The sequence below is a fragment of the Eschrichtius robustus genome, chromosome 5, assembly GCF_028021215.1.
Source record: "Eschrichtius robustus isolate mEscRob2 chromosome 5, mEscRob2.pri, whole genome shotgun sequence".
Taxonomy (NCBI): domain Eukaryota; kingdom Metazoa; phylum Chordata; class Mammalia; order Artiodactyla; family Eschrichtiidae; genus Eschrichtius; species Eschrichtius robustus.
The window spans coordinates 63,239,368-63,264,513 of NC_090828.1; the positions used below are offsets into that span (position 1 = coordinate 63,239,368).

The 25,146-nt window shown below is 33.8% G+C and overlaps 1 protein-coding gene and 1 non-coding gene across 6 annotated transcripts in view; both read left to right on the forward strand.

Annotated features, from left to right (window-relative positions):
• The window catches only part of FASTKD1 (FAST kinase domains 1), a 30,288-nt gene that overhangs the window by 4,733 nt on the left and 409 nt on the right, over positions 1-25,146 (forward strand). For 2 of the 5 annotated variants that reach the window (XM_068544947.1, XM_068544949.1), the window contains 12 exons: positions 393-461; positions 3,094-3,219; positions 5,215-5,613; positions 7,669-7,779; positions 8,541-8,672; positions 12,378-12,864; positions 14,068-14,182; positions 19,621-19,749; positions 20,793-20,924; positions 21,291-21,404; positions 23,889-24,027; positions 24,678-24,792. In XM_068544947.1, the coding sequence (XP_068401048.1) occupies positions 393-461; positions 3,094-3,219; positions 5,215-5,613; positions 7,669-7,779; positions 8,541-8,672; positions 12,378-12,864; positions 14,068-14,182; positions 19,621-19,749; positions 20,793-20,924; positions 21,291-21,404; positions 23,889-24,027; positions 24,678-24,792 (2,068 nt within the window). The remainder of the gene's footprint in view (positions 1-392; positions 462-3,093; positions 3,220-5,214; positions 5,614-7,668; positions 7,780-8,540; positions 8,673-12,377; positions 12,865-14,067; positions 14,183-19,620; positions 19,750-20,792; positions 20,925-21,290; positions 21,405-23,888; positions 24,028-24,677; positions 24,793-25,146) is intronic. The other 3 variants (XM_068544948.1, XM_068544950.1, XM_068544951.1) reach the window with 2 other exon arrangements.
• On the forward strand, positions 11,014-11,116 carry LOC137765553 (small nucleolar RNA U13). Its single transcript, XR_011074201.1, has one exon. It is a non-coding gene; the product is annotated as a small nucleolar RNA U13 (small nucleolar RNA).

Below are 25,146 nucleotides of genomic sequence, written 5' to 3' on the forward strand. Positions count from 1 at the left end.
GAAGAATATGTAATGATATGGGCAAATGTCCACAATATAATGTTAACTTACTGAAAAAGGCAGGATATAAAAATGTAAAAGAAATATGTATATGTCTTTAAGTATGTAGAAAAATAACTGGGAAGAAATGCTCCAAGTTAATGATGGTGGGTATTTATGAGTAGCAGAGTTATAAAAGGATGAGAAGGGCATGGGATAAAGTATAGGGGTTTATTAGATTGTACCAAGAAATCAGAATACTGAAATGAGACCAGACCAGAAATAAGGACTGATTGTGTAAGAATATAATAGCTTGAGGTTTACTTTTGCATTATAATCCTTACTGCATGTATGTTTTTAATAATTTTAAAATGTTTCTGTATGGAAAATTACTTTCTCTTGATTTTATTGAGGTTTGGTTTTGAGGCCCATGACCCGCTAGTTGAAGCACTAGTTACAGAAGCATGGAGAAGACTGGAAAGGCAAGTACTCTGGGTGTTTCAGCTAAGGTCAGGGTTATCCTTTTCAGGGTTAGCACAGTGAAATCTTATAGGGAAAGAATGGGGAGCTGCTGCCTAACTATCAAGCTTCATTGAAAAAAATGTATTTAAATTCAGTTTACTTCGAGGGCTTTTTGATCGTGTAAAGTGTGTTAGTCAATCCTAGGGCAGACGAATAATCTTAGTCCTGTCATGAGCAATTATCCAAGGTATCCCGCAGTATACCTCCCGCAGTATCCAAGGACAATTGGTTCTATCATCCCCTCAGATACCAAAATCCATGGATGCTCAAGTCCCTTATATAAAATGATGTAGTATTGGCATAAAACCTACAGACATCCTCCTATCTACTTTAAATCATGTCTTGATTAATTACAATACCTAATACAATGGAAATGCTATGTAAATAGTTGCTCAGCATGCAGCACATTCAAGTTGTGCTCTTTGGAGCTTTCTGGAATTTGTTTTTTAACTGAATATTTTCGATTCGCTGTTGCTTGAATCCGTGGATTTGGAACCCTTGGATATGGAGGGCCGACTCAGTAGAGTCTTTAGGGGTTAAATTTGGTCATTGTTGGTAATAGCTCAAAACTTTTTTCTTCAAAGCAGCATTAAATGGTATGTGTATTACGCATCTTGAACAAATCATTTGTAGAATAGGTGCTTTTTTCTTTTTGGTTTTACTATCTACTACTTAAACAATTAAATTACAAATATACAATTTTACTTCCCAGTGAATCAGACATTTCTTTTTAATTTTTCTTAATTTCACAATAGCTCAGGTGATAATGACTTTGTTCTATGTGGTGTTTTTTTAATTTGTAGCAATACTTTTATTTTTTCTATAATACTAAGTAATAAAAATTTTTTAAACCCTAATTTGTATTCCATGTGTAGAATTTCTAGTAGAGTCATAGAATAAGTGTTAATTTCTGATTTTTTTATAGTCATGGTGGCCTATGATGTTAAATTTTCGTTACTGCAGTAACTTAAACGATTTTGCTATAATATCTATGAATTTGTTATATAAATATAATTTGTAATGATTCAAATAGGATAGATTATTATGAATTAACACTATATGGTGGATCATAGCAAGAATAATTAGCATACATTTGAAATTCAAATTAAAAACCCTCTGTATTATGGAAGATTTTAAACATTTACGAAAGTAGAGAAATTAGTATAATGAACTCCTATGTACGCATCATCCAGTGTCAACGATTACCAACATATAGCAGTCTTGTTTTGTCTAGATCACCTCCAGTTCCCTCCCTACCCTTCAGTATAGTTTAAATTGTGGTATCATTTCATCAGTAAATACCTTAGTATATATTTCTGATAGACAAAAAGCACTCTTTAAAAAATATATATAATCACCATGCCATTTTTATACCTACGAAAATGAATAATTATTCTTTAAATTCCCTAATAACTGAGTTCAAATTTCCTTGATTGCTCTATAAAGGTCTTTTTATAAGGCAGTTTGTTTAAATAAGTATCCAAACAAGGTTTACTGATTACATTTAGTCAAGTTTTTCTCTGCCTTTTTTGGTAAGTACTCATTTTATTAAAGAATATCATTTAAAATTATACCAATCATAAGTATACATCTTGATGAATTTTCACATACTGAAAATACACTTATACTTCTGTGTAATAGCACCAAGATCAAGACAGAGAATATCACTAGTTTCCCAGAAGTTTCTTTCATGCTCTCTTCCAATCACTCCCTACCTTCCCGCCCCAAGAGTGACCACTGTCTTGGCTTCTACCACCATAAATTAGTTTTGCTTTTATAAAAATGAAATCCTGGGAATTCCCTGGTGGTCCAGTGGTTAGGACTCGGCACTCTCAACTGCCGTGGCCTGGGTTCAATCCCTGGTTGGGGAACTAAGATCCTACAAGCCGTGCAGCGTGGCCAAAAAAAAAAAAAGAAAAAAAAGAGCAAGAAATCATATAGTAAGAACTCTTAAACCTAGTTTATTTCACTCAATATGTTTTAAAGATTCTTCCATGATATTGCACTATTTGTTCTTTTTTTATTGCTGTATAGTATTCTAGGAATATGTGCAATTTATGCACTGTACTCTTGATGGACATTGAGATTGTTGCTATTTAGCATTTAGTTTTTTGCTGTTACATATTATGCTGCTGTGCAATTCCTTATGCTTGTCTTTTAGTGAATTCAAAGTCTTTAAAAATCTGTAACAATTCTCCTTCCTGCTCTTGTCTTGCCATTTACTTGTTGAAGAAATCGGGTCATTTTTCCTATAGAAAAATTCTGAAGTTTTTCAAGCATGATTGTAGTAGAGGTTGTTTTATTTGTTAATATACAACCTTGAGTTGAAATTGTTCTGTCCTCAAAAAATTAATAAGTAAATGATTCAAACAATTTCAAGTGTTTTTTTTCCCTTTTTAAAATCTTCAAGTAGAATTTGGCTTTTTAACTCTTAGCCTGGGTTACTTTTATAATAATAATCAATATTTTAGAAAAATTCATTTTATAGTAGTAATATATTAGTATTTTTATTGCTTTTTATTTTATAACTGTGTATTATGTTTTAAGTGAAAATAAATAATAATGATCCCCTTTGTATATTTACTTTAATAGGTTTGATATTAACGTGCTGTCAAAATTTTCCTCTTGCCTGGCAGATCAACATTTATGTTTTAGTCCATTAATGGGAAAAATAGCTGATATTGTAAATAGGAACTTGGAAACCATACAGGACTTAAGGTAAATGTATTTAGGGGCTTTGTGTCATGGTGGAAGGATTCTGGGCTTTGAATGCACACACACTTAGACTTGCTAGTTCCTAACTATGTGACTTTAATCTCTTGGAAGTTCACTGTCCTCATCTATACAACAGGTATAGTAGTATCTACTGTGCAATGTTGCTGTGGGAATTAGAGATGAAATATGTAAAAGTATAACACAATGTTGTCGAGATTTGTGATTTTTCCTTACTTGCAAGCTAACATGTTTGCCTGCCATCCTTATGAGCTCATTTAACCTTAATTACCTCCTGGAAGGCCCTACCTCTAAATATAGTCATATTGCCAGCTAGGGCTTTAACATATACATTTGGAGGGGGGGGAACCATATTTCAGTCTATAGCATACACCAGTGTTCATAGCAGCATTAGTCACAATAGCCAAAGGGTGGAAACAACCTTAATGTCCATCAGCAAATGATTGGGCAATCAAAATTTGGTATATACCCACAATGGAATATCATTCAGCCTTAAAAAGGAAGGAAATTCTGATATATGTTACCACATGGATGAACCCTGAAGACATTATGCTAAGTGAAACAAGCTATACACAAAAGTACAAGTATTGTATGATTTCACTTTATATGAGGTACCTAGAGTAGTCAAATTCATAGGAACAAAGTAGAATGGTTGTTTCCAGGGGTTGGGGGAGGGGAGAATGGGGAATTAACTGTTTAATCGGTAAGGAGTTTTAGTTTGAGAAGATGAAAAAGTCCTGCAGACGGATGGTGGTGTTGTTGTACATCAGTGTGAATGTACTTAATACAACTGAACTGTACACTTAAAAATGTTTAAAATGGTAAATTTTACATTATATATATTTTCACACATACATGAAAGTAGCTTATAAAAGCAGAGACAATAAAAATCACTGTAAAGTAAATTTTTTTAACTTTAAAAAATTATTATTGACCCATTTGAGAATCTAATGAAATCTTTGGACATTTCCCCACTCCAAACTGCAATTACAAATATATATACAATTAAAAAAAATCGTATCCAAAGGGTTCATGATTAAACTAAATAGCAATGCTAGTTTACTAATTAATGTTAATTGGTACTAACATTAAACATTTTGATTAGAGAAGCCAAAGTATTGTACAACTGAGTTTTTAAAAAATAATTTGTTTAATTGAAAAGATTGAAGAAATTTTGAATTACAAAAGAATGCAAACAGTACCCCTATCCTAATGGTTGAGATAGTTTTAGATTTATATTTTCATGTCTTTTTTGTAGATTGTTTTATAATTAGTATCCCCACGTGTTTATTATATATCTTACATTTTGCATTCTTTATTCATTATTAGGTATATTCTTATATTTAGAGTTTTTTGATTTTTGTATCATGTAAGAACTGTCTTTTGAAAGCAGAGACCTCACCTTTGTAATTTTGGTGTCTTCCACAGTGCCTAGAAGATTGATTTATGTTTCTTAAGAGTGTTTATTGAGTGAAGAAATATTCACGTTCAATGTTGTCCTACTGTTATATATTAATATTAATGTAGCCTGAAACATTAAAAAATATGAAATCATTCATTAGGAAGAAATATTTAGCCAAGATTTTTACTGGTAAATTACAGATACACAGAGAAAGGAGTAACAAAGCAAAGTCTACTTCGAAAAATATAGGATGAGACTTTCCATGTTGCATTCAATGGGCTGTTGGCCCAGAGTGATTTCTGAGTAAATTTCACTAAAATATTTTCCTTCAAAGCATTTATCTATAGAATGAGATATTATACACACTAAAAAAATATTATTTCAATTCTTTTTTGTCTAAAGGGGTTTGATTACTGGGAGATCAGAGTTCAAGTCCCATTAGTATTTAAAAGAAAAATTTTGTTGTATAAAACCTATAATATTTTTATCAGTTCCTTTCCGTTTTTAAGCATTTAGTCTTAGAATTGCTCATTTTTCTTGGATAATGTAAAAATCTTTGCATCTTCTTCCTTTTTCAGGTGCTTGTCTGTTTTAATGGTCAGCATATCTTCTTTAATATCACAGCGTTTTCAAGAGCAATTAGTGAACAAAACAGAGCAACTTTTTGACACCATAGATTCTTCCCAGGTCAACATTGCAAGAAGAATAGTACAGTTTCTTCGAAATATTAAATATAGTTATTACCCACTATTGGAAAGGTGCAATAAGGTGTTTTTGAGCAATGTGAACCACCTTGATTTGGACTCCATCAGTAAAATACTTAGTCTATACCACTCTCTACAGTTTCATAGTTTTGAATTTATTTTAATGACCAAGAAGAGGCTAACAGAAATGATTCCTCTGTTTGACTACCCTGCTAGCTTTGTAAAATTGTTTGTAACATTGGGACCTGTGGCAGGACCTGAAGAAGAGAAACAGTAAGTTCAGCTAAAAATACTTTACTTTTCTTGTTGAGAATATATAGAGCCTTCAAGCTTAGATCTTGCAGTTCTGGAAGTCAGAAAAGTCACTCCACTCAACTGTAGAAGGGAGAATTATCTCTTGTGCTCTGCTCCTTGATTGTTTCTCTGATTATTCTAATTTACATCTCAAACTCTTAGTCTCCTACTGCTTTGTATAGGGGCCAATAATCCTGTGGTGGCCAACACAGCAATGGATGTGGGAGAACATCATTTAAGTGCTATTATTCTCCCTTCTTAGGCCAGGTGACTGGCTTCACACAGAGAGATAAGACTCCCCCACCCCCAGTACAGAGTGTGGAATATTCGGAATTATAGTAGTCCTAACGATGGACCATTTTATGCTTTGGTGTCTTCACATTCATCATCAAAAGCATTTATTATGCACATTGGTATATGTTCCCAGTGTCAGGTTTGAGTGATTTTGGTCTGATTCCTATCTTTTAAGAATTTACAGTTTTGCCAGATTTTTTTTTTTTAACATCTTTATTGGAGTATAATTGCTTTACAATGGTGTGTTAGTTTCTGCTTTATAACAAAGTGAATCAGCTATGCATATACATATATCCCTGTATCTCCTCCCTCTTGCATCTCCTTCCCACCCTCCCTACAGCACCCCTCTAGGTGGACACAAAGCACCGAGCTGATCTCCCTGTGCTATGCGGCTGCTTCCCACTAGCTATCTATTTTACATTTGGTAGTGTATATATGTCCATGCCGCTCTTTCACTTCGTCCCAGCGTACCCTTCCCCCTCCCCATGCCCTCAAGTCCATTCTCTATGTCTGTTTTGCCAGATTTGATGTAGATAGAAATATTTGGGCTATAAAGATGAGCAAATATTAAATTAATACATGATTACTAGATATGAGCAAACAAATAAGTGTGATTAGTAGATTCAGTTAAGCAGGGGTTCCAGGAGTTACATAATAGAGGTATCTGCCTCATTTCTGTTAGCAAAGACTTCATGGAGAGTTTTATTTTTAAGAGTCCTTTGAATTATTTGAAGAAATTTAAGGGTACATTTTAAGAGACTGTATCAACATGGAAACAAGATGATTATTAAAAAACTTTTATTGGAATCTTTCTCTTTTTTTGTCACCATGTACTGTTAAAATCTTTTATGCCAAGGCAGTACAAAAGTTGAATTTAATTGAGTCCCTGCCTTCAGGGAGTTTTTATTCCACTTGAGAGGACAGAAATACATAATTGAAATATGTAAATAGCATGACACTTCAACATAGTTTATGAGTAACTACTGAAATTAGTGATATAGATAGTAACTGCTGTGGACAGAAAAGTGAGAGAAAAATGTGGACTAAAATGGTTGGGAAAAGCTATGGGGAGAAGCTGGGTTTGAAATGTTTGATAAAGTTGGTGAAAAGGATGGTGTGGAACTATGTAGGATGAATAGAAAATTAGTTTATCTTGCTTTCTTTAGATTTCAGTTTTAGGCTTGCCTTCTAAATTATTCTAAAAGGCACACTTATATACTTTTATTACTGGATTACTTTGGATGGTTTCAAAATGGACCATCTTTGTAAATTTTCAGTTTACAATGTTACAGTAAGTAGTTAGTATATAAGATTTCTGTTAATATGTAGGTATATTGACTTCCTGGTCAGATCTTATTCAGTTTTAAAAAATTGGGGTAGAGTTGGAATATCAATTGTTAGTTAGTTCCTTAGCTCTCTAGCTAAGGGTTATAAGGTTTACAATGTTAGAATTATTAATTAACCAATTAATTTAAAAACATTTTATATTTTTTAAGAGATAGTTTAGGATTATACTGAGGCCTTAATTACTTTGAAGAAAGCAATGTAATTTTCTTTATTTAATAGTGTTTTGTATTATCCCCAGTTATGTGGGGAGAAAAATTAGAATTATATATTGAATTCAGTTTTTGTTTCTATTATTTCTTTTCTATTTCTTAAGTTCTAAGAACTTATTTTTAAAAAAATTTTATAAGCTAATCATCAGTTTTTCAACATAAAAATATTTTTCTTTGCTTCTAGACTTAAATCAACTATATTATTGATGTCAGAGGAGTTGACTAGCCAGCAAGCCCTGGCAGTGATGGGAGCAATGGAAGAGATGGAAAGCAGAAATTCACGTCTGATTAAAAAGTAATCTTTTCTGAAATTCATGGTGTTAAGTTTAGTTGACATTCATAAGTTGCTATTTTTTTTTTTTGAGAAAAAAACTTATGTTTTTTTCCTATAATCTTGGTTTTGAAGAAATAAGGAATTAACATTTAAGTCATTGTTTATTTTCTAAATAATTTATTTTTCAAAATAGAGATTTTTAAATAGTTTACAGCATATTTCATTTCATTTGCTGCTGTTGTCATTCTCAAGCAGAGGATATAATCTAGGAAAGTGGAGAGCATAGAGCAGAACTGACTTTTTAAAAGGACAGTTTTTGCAGAACAGTTAACATCTATATGAACTTGAATTGTTTCACACTACAGTTGTTACCTTGAAATCATACTGCCATATATTGCCTTTTTTGTTAACTTGAGATTTAAGAAGAAACAAAAATACGTGGTTCAGATTGTGTATACTTATCTTTTCATTATCATAATATTATATATTCCTTTAGAAGATATTCCTTCTGCCCTAATTCTTCCAACTTATTGTCTCTTTGCATTTCCCATTGCTTTTAAGCATCTCCATTAGAGGACCAGTGGATTTAAGGAAGAAAATTAAATCAGTTTTACATTTCTGTCATCATCCTGAGGCAGTTCTTCAAGAACAGAAAACCTTGTGTCATTCATTGCTGTTTCTCCAGCACAGAGCATGTCTGGCATGAGACAGCTCCTCAGTAAAAGTTTAATAAAAGTACATGAATGAACTGCTTATAATACATGTTTTATCATTCTTTTTAGAATTGCTTCAATTCTGCATAAACATTTGGATAACTATAAACCAGTAGAGTTATTGAGGATAACTCAAGCATCGATTTTTCTACATTTTCAAAGTAAAGAGCTTTTTGTGAAACTCACAAAATTGCTGCTTAGGTAAGATTAAAATAGATGTGTTTAAGTCTTTCACTGTTTTTTTTTTTATTTCTTTATTTCACTGTTTGTTTTCTTTAATGATGTATAGAGTTGTTGGAAGTTTTGAAAGCAGAAATGGGTAGGTTATTAAAAATGTTAAAGACACTCATCTCCCCGCCATGCCCATTTTGCCAGTGCTTGTGCTTGATATATTTTGAAATGGAAATAAGGTCAGTAGGGTGATGAGTTCCCTAGGACGTGAATACACAAAGCCAAGCCATTCTCCTTTCCTGCTGGAATGGAATAACGATGAAAAGATTGGAGCTGCTGAAGAAGGCAAAACTCCATTTGGGAGTGCTCACATTTGGGGGCCTTTAGTCTGCTTAGTTGCCTGTTTTAAAGCATATTAAAATTTTAAATTTGAAACTTTAAAAATAAAATATGTGGGGGTAATGTTAGTGAAAAACTGTTTTCATACAGATTTTCCCTTTATAATTTAAAAATTTCTGCATTTCTATGGATATAGCATTCATATTTCAACTAAGAAGTTATTCAGTTTTCCATTGACTTTGCATTATGCTAAAATGGAGTTTTCCATTAAAAATTTTTATTTTAAGGATCAGAATAATGAATGAAATTAAAAGCAGATTAACCTTTTTCCCGTCCATTTTTCCATACTAGTTTGATTTCTTACTGTGATTTTTGAAAGACCAGGCATGGGACTGTATGCTGTAATCAAAAGAGTGGCATATAATTGAAAATGATTTTTACTATAATAAGGTGATATCCATTATGGTTAAGATTTGAACTGAAGAATAAGAGGTAGCACTTTATCAGATGATAATTTTGCATGTTAGATATGTTATAAGAAGATTCACTGTTTTCTTAAATAACTTTCTTCTTATCAAGGTGATTAAATACAGGATTATTGTGTCTTCACCCTTTCCATATTTAACATCAACTTTCACAAAGCCTCTATTAAGAATTTTATGTTCTAAATTAGATATCATAAACTGGCCCAGCAACATTATTTATTTGGTCAGCAGGATCTTTTTTAAAAGATTAAATTACACAATACTGTTTGCCTACAGGTATGCTAACAGAAAAATAACATAGGAGTGGGAGCATCACAGGTGATTTCACTTTACCTGTAATGTTTTTATTTATTAAAAAACTTGAAGCAAATATGACAGTGTTGAAGTTTAGTAATTCTTTTTTTTTTTAAAGCAGAAGTTTTTTAAAAAAAATATTATTATTTATTTATTTATTTAGTTTTGACTGCGTTGGAACTTCACTGATGCGCGCGGGCTTTCTCTAGTTGCAGTGAGTGGGGGCTTCTCATTGCCGTGGCTTCTTTTGTTGCAGAGCACAGGCTCTAAGTGCGCGGGCTTCAGTAGTTGTGGCATGCAAGCTCAGTAGTTGTGGCTCACGGGTTCTAGAGCGCAGGCTCAGTAGTTGTGGCGCGTCGGCTTAGTTGCTCCGTGGCATGTGGGATCTTCCTGGACCAGGGATTGAACCCGTGTCCCCTGCATTGGCAGGCGGATTTATGAGGTTTACCCATGTTTTTGCTGTATACTCTAGTAAGAATGTAACAATTTTTTTTTTAGTCTGTTCTAATGTTGACAGATATTTATTTCCCACTTTTTGGCTATTATAAATATTCTTGTTATGATACGTATCCTCACATGTATCTCTTAGTGAACATATGTGTGCATTTCTGTGGATATTTACCAAGGAGTATGATTGTTGGTTTGTAGGTTATACATATGTTCATCTTCAGTAGATCCTGCTAAACAGTTTTCTATTTTTTTTCTTTTCTTTTTTTAACAGTTCTCCGACTAGGGGTTGAACCTGGGCCACGGTAGTGAAAGCCCGGAATCCTAACCACTAGTCCACCAGGGAACTCTAAATAGTTTTCTAAAGTGGCTGTGCCAGTTTATACTACCACTGGCAAAATGTGAGCATTCCTGTTACTCCATATCCTCACCAACACTTGGTATTTTTTTATTTTCTAATTTTAGCCCTGCTGGTGGATTTGTGGTAGTATTATAAACACAATTGCATATGTAAGTTTTGGAATTTGAGGAACCACCATAAGGAAAAACATCAATGGAGGTTGGCAAGTTTGTGTCTGTTGGGGGTTTATTTTCAGACAAGTATCACAAGATTGGCAAATACTCAGAGTTCCTATCCCTTGGGTCAATTCTGCAAACAGATGTAGCTCTTGGGGACTTTCTTTTCTTTATATAAAATAGTATATTAATTTTTTGTGGTTATAAGAATAAAATAGTCATTTAGTACTTATTGAGTACCTACTTTGTGTCAGGCAATGGGCCAAATATTATATGAAAATCATTTTGAGATCCTTTTGTACTTCATAAGCATGATGATTGGGCGTTCACACTGTTGCGTGAGATGTGCCTCCCTCAAACCTGTTATGATGTCAACATGTGACCCATTTGATGTGAAAAAAAAATCATTTTGAAAACAGAAAAAAGTATAAAGAAGAAAATAAAAATCATTTGTAAGCCCTTTCATCTACGGTCAACAGTTTGGTTTATTTCCTCGTGGTATATACTTACATTTTATATCTGTATCTATATCTATATGCTTTCTTTTTCCATAGTTGAGAGTCATGAACGTGCAGCTTTGTATTCTTCCTTCTCCAACCCCCGCACTTAACCTTAACAGCATTTTCCTACATCATTTAAAACTATGTGTAAATGTTTTTAGTGATTGGATATTACCCATCATATGATTGTACCATAATTCTCTTAACTATTCCCCATCATTGGGTATGTAGACTGTTTTCAAATTTTAGCCACATAAAAAATATGATGAATAACCTAACATAAATCTTTGCCTGCATTTTAGATTATTTTCTTAGGCTAGTTTACTAGACAGAGATTGATCATGTCAAATGATATAATTACTTTTAAAGTGCTCAAGCTATACTACTAAATTACTTTCCAGAAAGTTTGCACCAACTTTTTAAGTTTACTGTTAGTGAATGAGAAAGCCTGTATCAATGCACCCCTGCTAGCATTGAACATTATCATTATTTTAATATGCTAACTTAATATTTTTAAAAGTAACTCAGTTTTGTTTTAATTTATATTTGATTATCTCTTCCAACACTTCTAACCCTAAAGATTCTTTAAAAACTCCCAGTTTTTAATTTGTATTTTAACAACTGCTGTCCTGGTGGTAGGGCTTTTACCAGAGGGATTTGGGAAAGGAGGAGTAGAGAATGGGGTCAATTGTATGCGCTGTTATCCTGTTTTTGTTTTTTTAAAGTTGGGCTTCTTATGTAGCAGAAGAAAGAAGGGAATCACTATTACTGAGTGGTCACTCTTTGCCTGTTCTAGGTCATACCAGCTCCTGACAGGTCACATCAGAAATTCAGTCCAAGTTCCATCTCCAACTGCAGCACTGCAGACATTGTTCTGACACTGACGTTTTGTTTGTCAGGGACTGTGGTTTTATTTTTGCATAAAAAACTGGGGCTGTGCTTTAGAACATCTTAAGGCTTTCCTTAGTAATCCTTTAAGAAGCTGTCATCTTTGAATTTATCCAACCCTTCTTAAATTAACTTATATTTTAAGCCTATCACACCTATTAATTGTAATAATAATTATATATTCATATTTTAATACTTATATGTGTATCGGTTTTTTTGCTGATGTATTAATTTTGTTCTTTTCATTTTTCCCTCTTTCTTTATAGTTATTTGAAAGTCAGTGTCATACCTAGTGAGATTTCCCTCCTGATTTGTGCTCTTTCGATGCTTCCTTCTCCTCACTTAGACGAAGCGAGGATATCTCAAATTGAAGCAGTTTTACCACAGTGTGACCTAAATGACCTGAATAGTTTTGCCACATCTGTTTTAAGATGTATTCAGTATGATCACGTGTATCGGAATAATATTCCTGGGAAACAGTTGAAACTACTTCAAAAATTAGATCACTACGGTCGTCAGAGACTACAAAAATGCAGCAGTTTGAATCTGTTATGGGAAGAAGTTAAATCTTTAAAAGGAGACTGGTTTGCTGATTCACTTCTTGAAGAAACTGTTGTTACCTTACAGCGTTTGATGGATGAAATTAATTACATAAATGTTGCAGGGATTGCATCTTTTATTTCTAGAACTAACTACCTCAGTACTTCGCTACTTGATAGGATAGCCTCAGTGGTCCTTCAGCAGATTGAAAAGGTGAAATTGAAATGTTTGTTACACATTAGTTTTATATAGTTGTCAACTTCTAGAAGCATAAATGTTTATCATAAGTACTTTGAGAACTTGATTGGAATTTGAAGTTTAAAAATTAAGCTCTAGTGGGAATTACCTGGTGGTCCAGTGGTTAGGACTCTGCACTTTCACTGCTGAGGGTCTGGGTTCAATCCCTGGTCAGGGAACTAAGATCCCATAAGCCGCGGGGCGTGGCCAAAAAAAAAAATTAAGTTCTAGTTTCTGGTTCAGCAGTTTGCTGTTCCTCCCCTTAAGACCCCTTCCTCCAGCAGTGCAGATTTGGGGAGATCAGCTGTCATCTTTTGGTTTATTACAAATATTGTTAAGATCAGCAGTCAAAATTCATTGCCTAGAAGGAAATTCTTAAAATAATAATAGTTGTATAAGATAAAGAAGATGAATGATTTTTGTTTTCTTTTTCTTGTTTTCTATAATCCTGTGATAGTTACTTTTACTATTTAAAAACTATTCAAAAGAGTGAGGTAAGTGTGAAAACTGAGAAAATTATAAGATCTCCACTGACTTCAATATTCTTGAATTGTCAGTGTGTCTTACACATTTATTTCTGGAACTTGTAAAATGCTGCTTTTTGGATTATGTGAGAAGACAATCACTTACAAAATCTATTATATAGATCAGGATATGGCTTTTACTTAGAAGACATTATTTCTAATAAGTGAAAATAAAAGTCTGTAGTGCCTGCCAGTTATTAAGTATTGGATGAATGAATAAAAAAGAAAAAGAAAGAAAGAAAAATGAATTATGATTATTATTATAAACTAAGAAACTTCCTTAATTACATTATATTATGAGTCTATAAAATGTGCTGGTATCATGGAAATTAGTGACACTATTTTCTCGTCATTTTAATGACTAAGGAATTCTGGAACAGGATTTTACACCGAACAAAATCAATCTGTAGCTTATCTGATTTATTTTTTCTGCATTAATATTTAGAGTTACTAGAAATTAGTGGTGGAATTAAATAAATTATAACAAGGTAGAAATCTTAATAAACAGAATGATACATGTGTCATTTAACTGTGGGCACGTTCATTTAACTATAGGCATGTTAAATAAAGACTTCTGCTTAAGATAATAATTAGGCTAAATTTTGTTTTGTTTTGCTGAAGTTGAAGCAATAACTTTTTTGTTCTATTTTTACAGATTCATCCTTTTGCAATCCTTGCTATTATTCTTCCGTTCAGCGCCCTGAACTATGATCCACCTCAAAGGGATGAATTTTTTGGAACTTGCCTTCAACGCCTTAATTCTTACTTAAGTAGGTATATTGTTTGGTACTACATTGATGAGGAGGTTGGAGGATACTGTTGCTGCTACTCTAAGACATATTCCTTTTTTAAAGGATAGTGATAATAGCCATGAGTTTTATATCTTCAAAAAATATTTTGGATCCATTTTTTAAACTTTTTTATTATGAAAAATGTCAAACTTACATTAAAAAGTGAAAGAATTGAACAAGTAGCACCTATAAACTCACTGGGTAGATTCAGTGGTTCACATTTTATCATATTTGCTTTACTGTTTGTTTCTCTTGCTCTCTTGTTTTTTTTTCTAAGCCATTTCAAAGTAAGTTGTAGGCACTGTGACTCTTTACCCCTAATTGCTTAGGCATACACCTCCTAAGAATAATGATCTCCTAAATCACCACAATACTGTTATCACACCTAAGAATATTAATAGTCCCCTAATACCTAATACACAATCCATTTTTAAATCTCTCACATTCTCAAAGTACCTTATTTAGAGTGGTTATTTTGGACCCAGGATTCAATCAAGGTTCACTCATTCCGTTAGGTTATCTCTTTGGTATCTTATGGTCTAGAATATTCTCTGGTTTTTGTTTTCTGTTGTTTGTTTTTTGCTCTGCATTGACTTAAGAGAAAGATTTTTTGTTATCTAAGTTTTCTTTTTTTTAATACATTTATTTTTTATTTATTTATTTTTGGCTGTGTTGTGCACTTCCATGAAGTCATCATATGCTTAATTTTTTTTTTTAAGGGACATCTATTTATTTATTTATTTTTGGCTGCATTGGGTCCTCGTTGCTCCACACGGGCTTTCTCTAGTTGTGGCGAGCGGGGGCTACTCTTAGTTGTGGTGCGCGGGCTTCTCATTGTGGTGGCTTCTCTTGTTGCGGAGCACGGGCTCTAGGTGCGGGGGCTGTAGCGGTTGCAGCATGTGGGCTCAGTAGTTGTGGCTCACGGGCTCTAGAGTGCAGGCTCAGTAGTTGTGCACGGGCTTAGTTGCTCCGCGGCATGTGGGATCTTCCCGGACCAGGGCTTGAACCCGTGTCCCCTGCACTGTCAGGCGATCCTTAACCACTGTGCCACCAGGAATGTCCCTAAGTTTTCAAATGTACAGTAAAATTGAAAGAACAATGTAACAAACATCTGTATACCCACAATGTAGCTTTTGAATAATGATTAACATTTTGCCACATTTGCTGTGTGTGTGTGTGTGAGTGTGTATGTGTGTGTATGATGAACCACTTGAAGTGTCAGCCCTAAATACTTCAGGTTATAAGGACATTCTTCTATGTAAGCACAATACCAGTATCACACTTAGGAAAGTGAACAAGTACCACCTTCTACCTACTCAGTCCATAATAAAAATTTCCCAATTGTCACCAAATTTTCTTTGATAAATTTTTTAAAGAAACCAACGTTGAGTTGTTATGTCACTTTCTCCTAATCTTTTTTTTTTCTTGATATTTATTTTTTGCAGTAGAGATTGGCCATTTCTCGTGGGTTGTGCCACATTCTGCATTTGTCTGAGTGCTTTCTTTTAACTTGCTCCTCCATCTCCTGTGCTCCTAGTAAACTGGAAGTTAGTTACAGATGCTTGATTAGATTCAGATTAAACATTTTCAGCAAAAAATGCCTTTATGTGGTGCTGTATACCTGATATTTGTATCATTTCTGGAGACATATCACATTTGATTGTTGTCAATTTTAAAAGTTTGTTCTTTTTTTAAATAGAAAATAAATATTTCTTAAGGTCCTATGTAGATGTTTATTAATTGTCAGAAAGGTTGCTGCTCTGGTGCTGATTATTATGTGTCTCTTTAAAAAGTCTAAATAGTGTTTCAGTACCAGAAAAAAGTGGAGTAGAAATATTCCTTCCTACTGTTGGCCTTAGCAGAAGCAGTACGTGAGGGTAGCAGAGGCAGGAAATTATTTTTTTCTTTTCATTCTTTATTTTGGTCCTGAATTGTATTTCTTTCTGTTTGGCCTTAAAGAAAAAGGTTCTATGCTGCTTCTCTTCTCAGACCCACATGTCTTACTTGTGAATATAGTGTGTTTTAGAAGTGAAATGTCTGGCTCAGTAGTTACTGCTTTTTCAGTCAACATTCACCAAGTACTTATTGTCAGGCAGTCTTTAGTCACTGGAGATATAGGAGAGAATAAAAACAGGTGGACTCTACCATCGTTGATTTTACTTTCTGATGGGGTGAAACTGCCATAGACAATAAACAAATACATAAGGTGAAATGGTGATAAGTATTTAAGACCACTAGAGCAGGGTGGGTGTGTAGGATGGAGGATAGTGAGGTGGGCTGGATGGAGTGAGGAGATGTCATTGACCGTGGATTGAATGAAGTGAGACACCGGTCAGGATGATGTCTCAAAAAATCTAAATGATCATTATCAAAAAATCTAGAAACAATAAATGCCAGAGAGGGTGTGGAGAAAAGGAAACCCTCCTGCACTATTGGTGGGAGTGTAAATTGATACAGCCACTATGGAGAACACTATGGAGGTTCCTTGAAAAACTAAACATAGAACTACCATTTGAACCAGCAATCCCACTACTGGGCATATATCCTGAGAAAACCATAATTCAAAAAGAGACATGTACCCCAATGTTCATTGCAGCACTATTTACAACAGCCAGGACATGGAAGCAACCTAAAGGTCCATCAACAGATGAATGGATAAAGAAGATGTGACACATATATACAATGGAATATTACTCAGCCATAAAAAGGAACGAAATTGAGTTATCTGTAGTGAGGTGGATGGACCCAGAGTCTGTCATACAGAGTGAAGTAAGTCAGAAAGAGAAAAACAAATACCGTACGCTAATGCATATATATGGAATTTTAAAAAGTGGTACTGATGAACCTAGTGGCAGGGCAGGAATAAAAACGCAGACGTAGAGAACGGACTTGAGGGCACGGGGGGCTAGGGGAGGCTAGGACATAGTGAGAGAGTAGCATGGACATATATACACTACCAAATGTAAAATAGAGAGCTAGTGGGAAGCTGCTGCATCACGCAGGGCAATCAGCTTGGTGCTTTGTGATGACCTAGAGGGGTGGGGTAGGGAGGGAGGGAGGGAAGCTCAAGAGGGAGGGGATATGGGGATACGTGTATACATATGGTTGATTCACTTTGTTGTACAGCAGAAACTAACACAACATTGTAAAGCAATTATACTCTGGTAAAGATGTGAAAATAAAAAAAAAAAAAAAGAGGGTGACTCATGTCCATAGGTGGGGAGGAGAATCCCAGGGTAAAGAAAAGCAAGTGCAAAAGGCCCTGAGGTGAGAACATGCTTGGTTTCTTTCGGGAGCAGCAGATGAAGTGTGGCAGGAGTGGAATGCGGGAGACTGAGTTGGTAGGAGAAGAGGTTGGAGAGACAGCCAGAGACCAGCTTCTGCAGAGCTTTTTGCTGTGCCTGGAGAGTTAAGAAATTCCTGTTCTGTCATCCAAGCAACAAATACTTAACTGGGAGCTTCCACGTCCAGCATAAGGTGTTAGGCTCTATATTAGGGTATGTTTCTCTAGGCTTGTAGACCTCTAGTTAGGCTGTGTGAGACCAGTATAAATATATTAATTATGTCAGTATGATGCTCATGGACTTTGCTACATTTTTGTGGGGTCTCTATGCTAGATAGTGTCTAACCATGTCTATTTATGTGTGTCTCTAATAGACAAAATGGGACTGATATGTATGTGTTTATTCATTTATGGGTGTATACATGTGTGGCATTCATATATACCCCCTTTTAGTAATACAACTATATATAGAAGGATGAGACTTGAAACTGAAAGATGAGACTTTGAATGTGCTCTCCTGGTTGTTCAGTTGTGTGTCAACAATCAGAAGGAAATGAAAATACATTCTTTTTTTTTTTTCTTCAAATAAAGGATACAAGAGATGAGAGTTTGAGAAATACAGCTTTGATTTTTTTTTAAGACTTGGAAAATGTTTGGAAAACTCTTGGAGACCTGTATAAGCAAAATTCTAATGGAATAATACTTTTCTTTATTTTGAATAAACATTAGTTTTGACAGATCAGTTTTGCTGGTGGAGATCATCGCTATTAACCTTGTTTGTGACTTGATATTGCTTTATTAAATAAACTCAGCAAAACATTGAAAAGATTTAACATCTTTTTTTGTCCTTTGTAAGAACATTGCTGCTAATGGCACATTTTAGAGGACCCCTTTCCTCTCATCAGAAATGTCTCTTGGGAGAGAAAGACAAATACCATATGATATCACTTATATGTGGAATCTAAAATATGATACAAATGAACTTATTGACAAAACGGAAACAGACTCATGATATAGAAAACAAACTTATGGTTACCAAAGGGGAAAGGGGGTGGGGGAGGGATAAATTAGGAGTTTAGGATTAGCAGATACAAACTATTGATACTATATATAAAGTAGATAAACAAGTTCCTACTGTATACCACAAGGAACTATATTCAATGTCCTGTAATAAACCATAATAGAAAGGAGTATGAAAAAGAGAATATATATGTATAACTGAATCACTTTGCTGTATACCAGAAACTAACACAACATTGTAAATCAACTATACTTCAATAAAAACTAAGAAAAAAAAAAAAAAAAGAAAAGAAATATCTCTTGGATGAAGCAAATCCGGTAAATAACCTCAAGCCTTATACTCTGGGACACGTACCGTGTTGCTGGCTGACAGGTAAGGGAGGAGGTACTGGGTGAGACCTGAGCTTCATATATGTCTGTACCGCCTGGGGGTCTGAGAGCCCTAGAGAGCAGCACAGGACCGTGGTTCAGACTCCGGAGCTGGACTCTCCAAGTTAAATCTCACCCTCCACTTGCTAACCATGTGACTTGGGGCAAGTCATTAAACTTCTGTGTGCTTCAGTACACTCAGTTTATAAAACGGAGATAATAATCATTACTACTTTACACTGAAGTGAAGTTTAAATGAGTTAATATTTGTAAAGTGCTTAGAAAGATTCTGCACACATTCTGAGCAATATTATCAGTATATAGAGACTGGGATCACTAATTTTTACATACTCTACTGACCCTTTGTTTTCAATCTTTCTCTTTTCAAGGCAATTTTAAAGACTTTTAATGGAAGTATAATAATAACACAGAAATGTGTACATATCCTTAGTATATATATAGTATGTGAATTTATACAAATTGAATCAGCCAAGGAATCATTACCCAGATCAAGAAATAGAATATTAGCATAGTACCCTCTCCCTGGCCCTCTTTCCCATTCTTCACCCACCCGAAGGTAACCACTTTACCACTATCCAGACTTGTGATGGTATAGATTAATTTTGTCAAGGTTGTGTTTGTATTATTTTTTTAAAACCTGGTTTTACCTGAATAAAGTATATATTACGTATAGGTGAAGCAGCTGTACATTTTAATTTTTTTTTTAATCTTAATTTTGTTCTAGATATATTGGATCCTCTCATGTTAGTGTTTCTTGGTTACTCTTTGGCCACACGTGAATATTTTTCAGAAGATCTACTGAAGGCAATTTTTAACATAAGATTCTTAGCCAAATTAGATTCTCAACTTGAACGTATGTATATATTTTTTAATTTAATAAATTATCACTTGTATTTTATATCCAAGTTTCAGCTCTACCTACATACTAAAGCATTTAATTATAAATATTTATATTTATATATATATATATATATTTTAAAACAAAATTTGAATTATACATATGGGCACTTTTGTCTGTTGCTTTTGTCATTGAACTATATTTTGAACAATTTTCCATGCCATTAAATATTTTTTGATGTCATGATTTTTCAGTCTATAGAATCTGCCATTATAAGGAAGTAATAAAATTTGTTAGCATGTAGGTTGTTTCCAATTCTTCATTACTATAAATAATGATTATTATACATGAGTCATTGCCCTCATCTTTGTTTCCTTAGGATAGATTGCTAAATGTGGAATATTAGGTCAATGAATATTCTTTAGTAGTATTTTTTTAAATGTAGTGTTTTTTTGTTTTTATTTTATTTAATTTTTTTTGACTGCTTTGGTTCTTCGTTGCTGTGCGTGGCTTTCTGTAGTTGCGATGATCAGGGCTACTGTTCGTTGCGGTGCGCGGGCTTCTCATTGCAGTGGCTTCTCTTGTTGCGGAGCATGGGCTCTAGGCATGCGGGCTTCAGTAGTTGTGGCACGTGGGCTCAGTAGTTGTGGTTTGTGGGCTCTAGAGCACGGGCTCAGTAGTTGTGGCGCATGGACTTAGTTGCTCTGCGGCATGTGGGATCTTCCCAGACCAGGGCTCGAACCCGTGTCCCCTTCATTGGCAGGCGGTTTCTTAACCACTGTGCCACCAGGGGAGCCCCTAAAATGTAGTTTTAATATTCATAATTAGTGAAAAACATCGGTGTTTGTCCTAATAATCCCACTGAATGTAATAATTTAAAAATATAAAGTATGTGTATGCAAATGAAATGATTTTGTATGTATGAGAATACGTACGTATTTTGTACATATACGAGAATAAAAGTTACAACCATTATGGGGATAAATGAATGTGAAAAATGAATCGTCTTTGCTAAGTTCAAGCTATCAAAGTCTATTAATGTATTTTTTAAATTTCAGTTTTATGTTCATCTCTAAATATGAAGGTCCAATTTCGTCTTATGGAATTAAATAGAGCAGTCTGCTTGGAATGTCCTGAATATCAGATTCCATGGTTTCATGACCGCTTCTGTCAACAGCAGTATAAAAAAGGTTTGAGTTTTGTTTGGGTCAGAAAGTAAAGCTTAATTCTAAAGTACATTATTAGGTAGTGCACTGTTTTTATTGTTAAACCTAACCATGACACCAGCGTTCCCAAGAGTGCCATAACTTGTTTAATGGAACCATTTTGTAGATGAAATTTGTGTTGTAAGAATTTCTTAATATTTAGGACACTAAACCTCTTTTGGTAGAGAGCCAAAGAACTTGTGCTGAATTTAGTGTTATTGCAAGTGGTATTACAATACATGGAAGCTCTTGTTGGAAATATTAATCTATTTTTCAGTTTGTAGGTATGGGATGATTTTCATTCAAAAGCTGATTATTTTAAGTGAACTAATTATTTTTATTTTCCTGAAGATTTTGGCAGTATGAATGGAGCACAACAGCAGATTTATAAAATGTTAGCAGAGGTACTAGGAGGAATCAATTTTGTAAAAGCTTCTGTTCTTACACCTTATTACTACACAATAGGTAAGTCTTTGGTAGGTTATTAGCTACTTTCAGAAAGCCAAACTAAACATAATCATCTTATCAATTGGAATTTTAAAACTTTTTTTTGAATATTTTCGTTATCTTGGAAATTTTCAGGAAATTCCCTGGTGATCCAGTGGTTAGGACTCTGCACTTGCACTGAAGGGGGTATGGGTTCAATCCCTGGTCGGGGAACTAGGATTATTATATCCCAAGCCCATTGTATTGCCAACTCATATTTGTACCTCATGTTGTCAAGAGGCTTATTTTTATGTGAAAATATATATAGATCATTAAAAATAAGATTTAATTGGTATATAAGGATATGGTATAATTAAGGCAATACAGTAGTATGATTAAGAACTAAGGATTGGAAGAAAACACTCATTTATATGATACATAATACATGCTTATAGAAAAACCAGAAAGGACAGATAACAAAAAGAGGAAAATCACCCATGGTACAAACACTCTTTACTTTTGGTGTCTATGTTTCTCCTTCTGACTTTTTTTTTCATTTTTAATGACATTTGTTGTTTTCTTTCTAATTTTACAAGCAATACATGTTCATGTGTGCAAGCAATATGTATTTTAAAAAGTTCTGACTTTTATAAAAACCAAAATGGCTTATTTTATAGTGTTTGTAACTTTGTTTATATGTTGTCAATATTTTTCTATGCCAAGAAATATAATTATACATTATTTTAGTGACTGCATAATATTTCATTGAATGACTATGCTGTGATTTATTAAGGTTTTTTGCTGGTATGTGCATCTTTCAAACAATGCTGTAATTTCATATCACAACAACAGTAATTGACACACTTACATATTATAATGTTACATATTAATTATGTGTTAGATATTATTATGTGTTTTATATATAATAAACTTATTATGTCCCTATAAGTTTTGCAAATTATTCTATTTTATAGATAAGGAAACTGAGGCCCAGAGACATTGTTGTTTGCCCAAGGTTATGTAGCTGGCAGATGGCAAAGCCAGGATGACCTAGGCATTCTAGCTCCAGAATTCATTTTCTTTATGAGAAAAGTATATTTCATGTTCGATAATTAACTTGAAGATGCTTCAGTGCCCCAGTTTCCCTTATATGTAAAGAATAGGTAATTAAACCTACTCTTTCTTCCTTTTCATTCATTGTTTCTTTTTTCATTTTTCTTGGTTTAAATACATTTTTATGATTGTTTTTATTATGGAAAAATGTCATACATATTCAAGAATAGAATAGTGTAATGAACCCTCATCCAGCATTAAAAATTATTAATACTCACTAACCAGAGTCCCACCTGATCCTTTTCAAGCAAATCACAGATAATATATCATTTTAGAATGTATATCTTAAAGGATATATAACCACAGTGCCATCATTTTCACCTCTACAACTATTCATAATAATTTCTTAATATTGTATAGCTTGTCAACGTTCAAGTGTCTCAATTATCTTTTATATGTTTTATTTTACTGTTTGTTGGACTTTTCCAGTTGAAACCCTGTGGTGTCATTCAACATGCTCCTGCATCCCCTATTTTTCCTGTAAACCAGTAGTTAGATCTAGAGGCTTGATTAGATTCAGGTTAGTTTGGGAGTGGCAGTGGTGATTTTTTTGGCCAGCTTTTTCATAGGCGGTATGTGCTTCTTATTGCATCTTATCAGAAGACATACAATTCTGGTTGTCCCCTTTTTATCATGTTAAGATTCATCAGTGTGTTTATATGTTGTCAGCTCATCCGTTAGGAAGCTTTCCCATCAGCTTTTCACCTACTGATTTTAGTAGCCATTAAAATTATTGTCTAAATGCATTATTCATCAAGGGTGGAAAAGTAGTGATATTCTGCATCTGTCATTCTGCATTTATTAGTTGGAATTTGTCTAAAAAGAACTTTCCTATGTCAACTGTTTAGTTACCCTATGTACAGTTCATACAGGAAAGACAGGATACATGCTTCAATCTTTGTCTTTACTAATTTTCAGATGAGTTGGTTTAGCTTCCTCCAATTGTGACCAAGAGATTTAAGGGGATTAAAATAAAACTGTAATATGATTTGGCTTAGTGCAGTGCTAAATATAGCCCCCATGCTAAATAATAGTTTAGTAATACTTGCTGGTTGATTTTTATTCATTGATTTTCAAAGAGAGGTGATCTTGGACTAGATCATATATATAAAATAAGTTGGATAGGGACTTCCCTGGCGGTCCATTGGTTAAGACTCCGAGCTTCCACTGCAGGGGGCAGGGGTTCAATCCCTGGTCGGGGAACTAAGATCCTGCATGCTGCATGGTGTGGCCAAAATAAATAAATAAATAAATGAAATAAGTTGGATAATTAGGGAGGTACCTCATTCTTCATGTTTGTGTGTGTGTGTGTGTCTTTGTATACACGTATAAATATTTAAAATATATCTTAAAATTTTACCTATAAGAATTTACCTAATTCATATTGTTGGTTCCTGTACTTTCTTATAGATTTTGAGTGTATCTTGGATAAAAGGAAAAAACCTCTTCCGTATGGAAGCCATAATACAACTTTGGGAAAACTACCAAAAATACACTCGGAATTAAATACTCAAATAGCTGGATCAAGACTGCCACCAGGAGCTGAAAAGTACCTTTCTTAGTTTCAGATTTTGTTATCCAAATGTTAAATTTGGCACGGTTTAATGAACTCAGCTATCAAGGATTATTTATAGTAGAATCTGCTCCTCATGTATCTCATGCATGCTACCCACATACCTTTGCTTTTCTTGTGCTTTCTGCTTTAATCTCCATCCTTCATTGTCCAAAGCCTAGCAATATCTAAAGCACTAACCTTCAAGTTGTCCTCAGTGGAAATAAATAGTATCTTCTTCTTTGGACCTCCCATGCCTCTCTACTTTTCGGATAGCACATAGCTGCTTCCTACACTGCATTACAGTTACTTACTATGTATCACATGTTCTTTGTTAGACTATAAAGTGTGTCCTTTTATTTTTGTATCCCTCACAGTGCCTTACATATGGTAGGTGCATAATAAATATGTATTGGACAAAGAAACAAATAGATGAAAGCATGCAGATACTTACTATAATTTGGTTTAATTCTAATGAATCGGACTACTTGTCATTAATTACTAATTTAAGTAGAAAAATAACTTAGTATACTCATTTATTCATTTGGCGATTTTTAGTTTATAAAGATGCACCCTTGTTCCTAAAAAGCTTATAATTATTCAGTTTCTCAATTTCAGAAGTAAATATTTATTTTCATCTTATGTAGGATTGCTTTGGAATTTTTGGATTCGAGAGCATTTTGTAGAAACATCCCTCATTTAAAAGGAAAATCTGCTATGAAAAAACGACACTTGGAAATTTTGGGCTATCGTGTAATTCAGGTATGAAATACTTATGTAATTCAGCCTTTAAAAAACCCAGAGACACTGGCTTTACATGTGTCCCCTTTTAAGGTGAAAGTTGTAGAATTACCTTTTCTTTTTAATATTAAAAAAAAGCTATATTAAAATCTCTCTGAAATAGAACACCCTTTTTTTTTTTTAAGAATAGTAAATAAAAATAATTTTTTAAATTGTCTCTAGAAGATCTCTTGATTTTTATATTCATCTTACAATAAAGAGAGGCACTATGGAGATGGATGGAGTTATAAGAGAAAAAGGCTAGTGTATAAATATAAGAAAGGCACATGGGAAAAAATGTCCATTGTTGGTATTGTAGGAACAGGAGGATGAAAG